The sequence below is a fragment of the Myotis davidii genome, unplaced genomic scaffold (genome assembly GCF_000327345.1).
Source record: "Myotis davidii unplaced genomic scaffold, ASM32734v1 scaffold329, whole genome shotgun sequence".
NCBI classification, from domain to species: domain Eukaryota; kingdom Metazoa; phylum Chordata; class Mammalia; order Chiroptera; family Vespertilionidae; genus Myotis; species Myotis davidii.
The window spans coordinates 2519259-2520104 of NW_006300374.1; the positions used below are offsets into that span (position 1 = coordinate 2519259).

The 846-nt window shown below is 55.9% G+C and overlaps 1 protein-coding gene across 1 annotated transcript in view; it reads left to right on the forward strand.

The window, feature by feature from the left end:
• Positions 1-846, forward strand: part of ZC3HAV1L (zinc finger CCCH-type, antiviral 1-like) — a 5822-nt gene that overhangs the window by 317 nt on the left and 4659 nt on the right. The window contains exon 2 of the mRNA XM_015572665.1: positions 611-761. Within this exon, the coding sequence (XP_015428151.1) occupies positions 611-761 (151 nt within the window). The remainder of the gene's footprint in view (positions 1-610; positions 762-846) is intronic.

Here is an 846-nt window from a genome sequence, read left to right on the forward strand (position 1 = left end):
GTGCCCGGGTGAGTCAGGATTGGGACTTTGGGGTTTACGCCCGAGCTCCTCTTGGGGGAGCGTTTGCGAATCCCGTCAGAGCCTTGGACCCTTTATGCAGAGGTTGCCTCCTCCCACCCAGACGCACAGTTTTACGGAAGCTGGTCTCCCCTCTCTGGGTTTAGAAAAACCAATCTAGTCCGACTCCCAGGAAACGGAGGGGTGGATGGATGATTTCGGAGAGATCTCCTGAATCCGCCTTGGTTTACTCCAGCTCCCCAAAGTGGGGTGGGGGCAGGCTTTCTTTTTAACGTTGGTGGCACGTTGGTGGCTTGTGGGGGTGGGCGGCTGTTTGGGGTGGAGAAGACAAGTACACTCACCTGCAGAACAGGTGGGCACCCTCTGCCAGGGCAGGGGACTGGGGGTGGGGGACACCCTTGGCTTTAAATATCCTCATTGAAAATGAGGGTGACCCCGGGAGGGGAGTTGCATCAACCCAGCTTTCTTATTACCAGAGCCTGTTAGGCTGCAGTACCTGGTGTTCCTGTTTATTAACTTCACGTGCAAGTTAAAAGTGACCCCAGGCAAAGAACGGGACAGACCGGCCTCCTCACCTAGGCCTCTGATCCAGAGCCTTGTGTTCTAGGTCTACCTGTACCCTTTCCCATGACATCCACACACCTGTCAACATCCAGGTCCTGAAAAACCATGGGCTTTTCGGCCTCAATGAAGCCCAGCTTCGGATTCTGCTTTTACAGAACGACCCCTGCCTTTTACCAGAGGTGAGTCACCAAGGAGTCACCCTCATTGTCTGGGAGGGTGAGAGCATGGCAGCCTGAGGTGTACCAGGGTGGGGGTGGGGGGGGG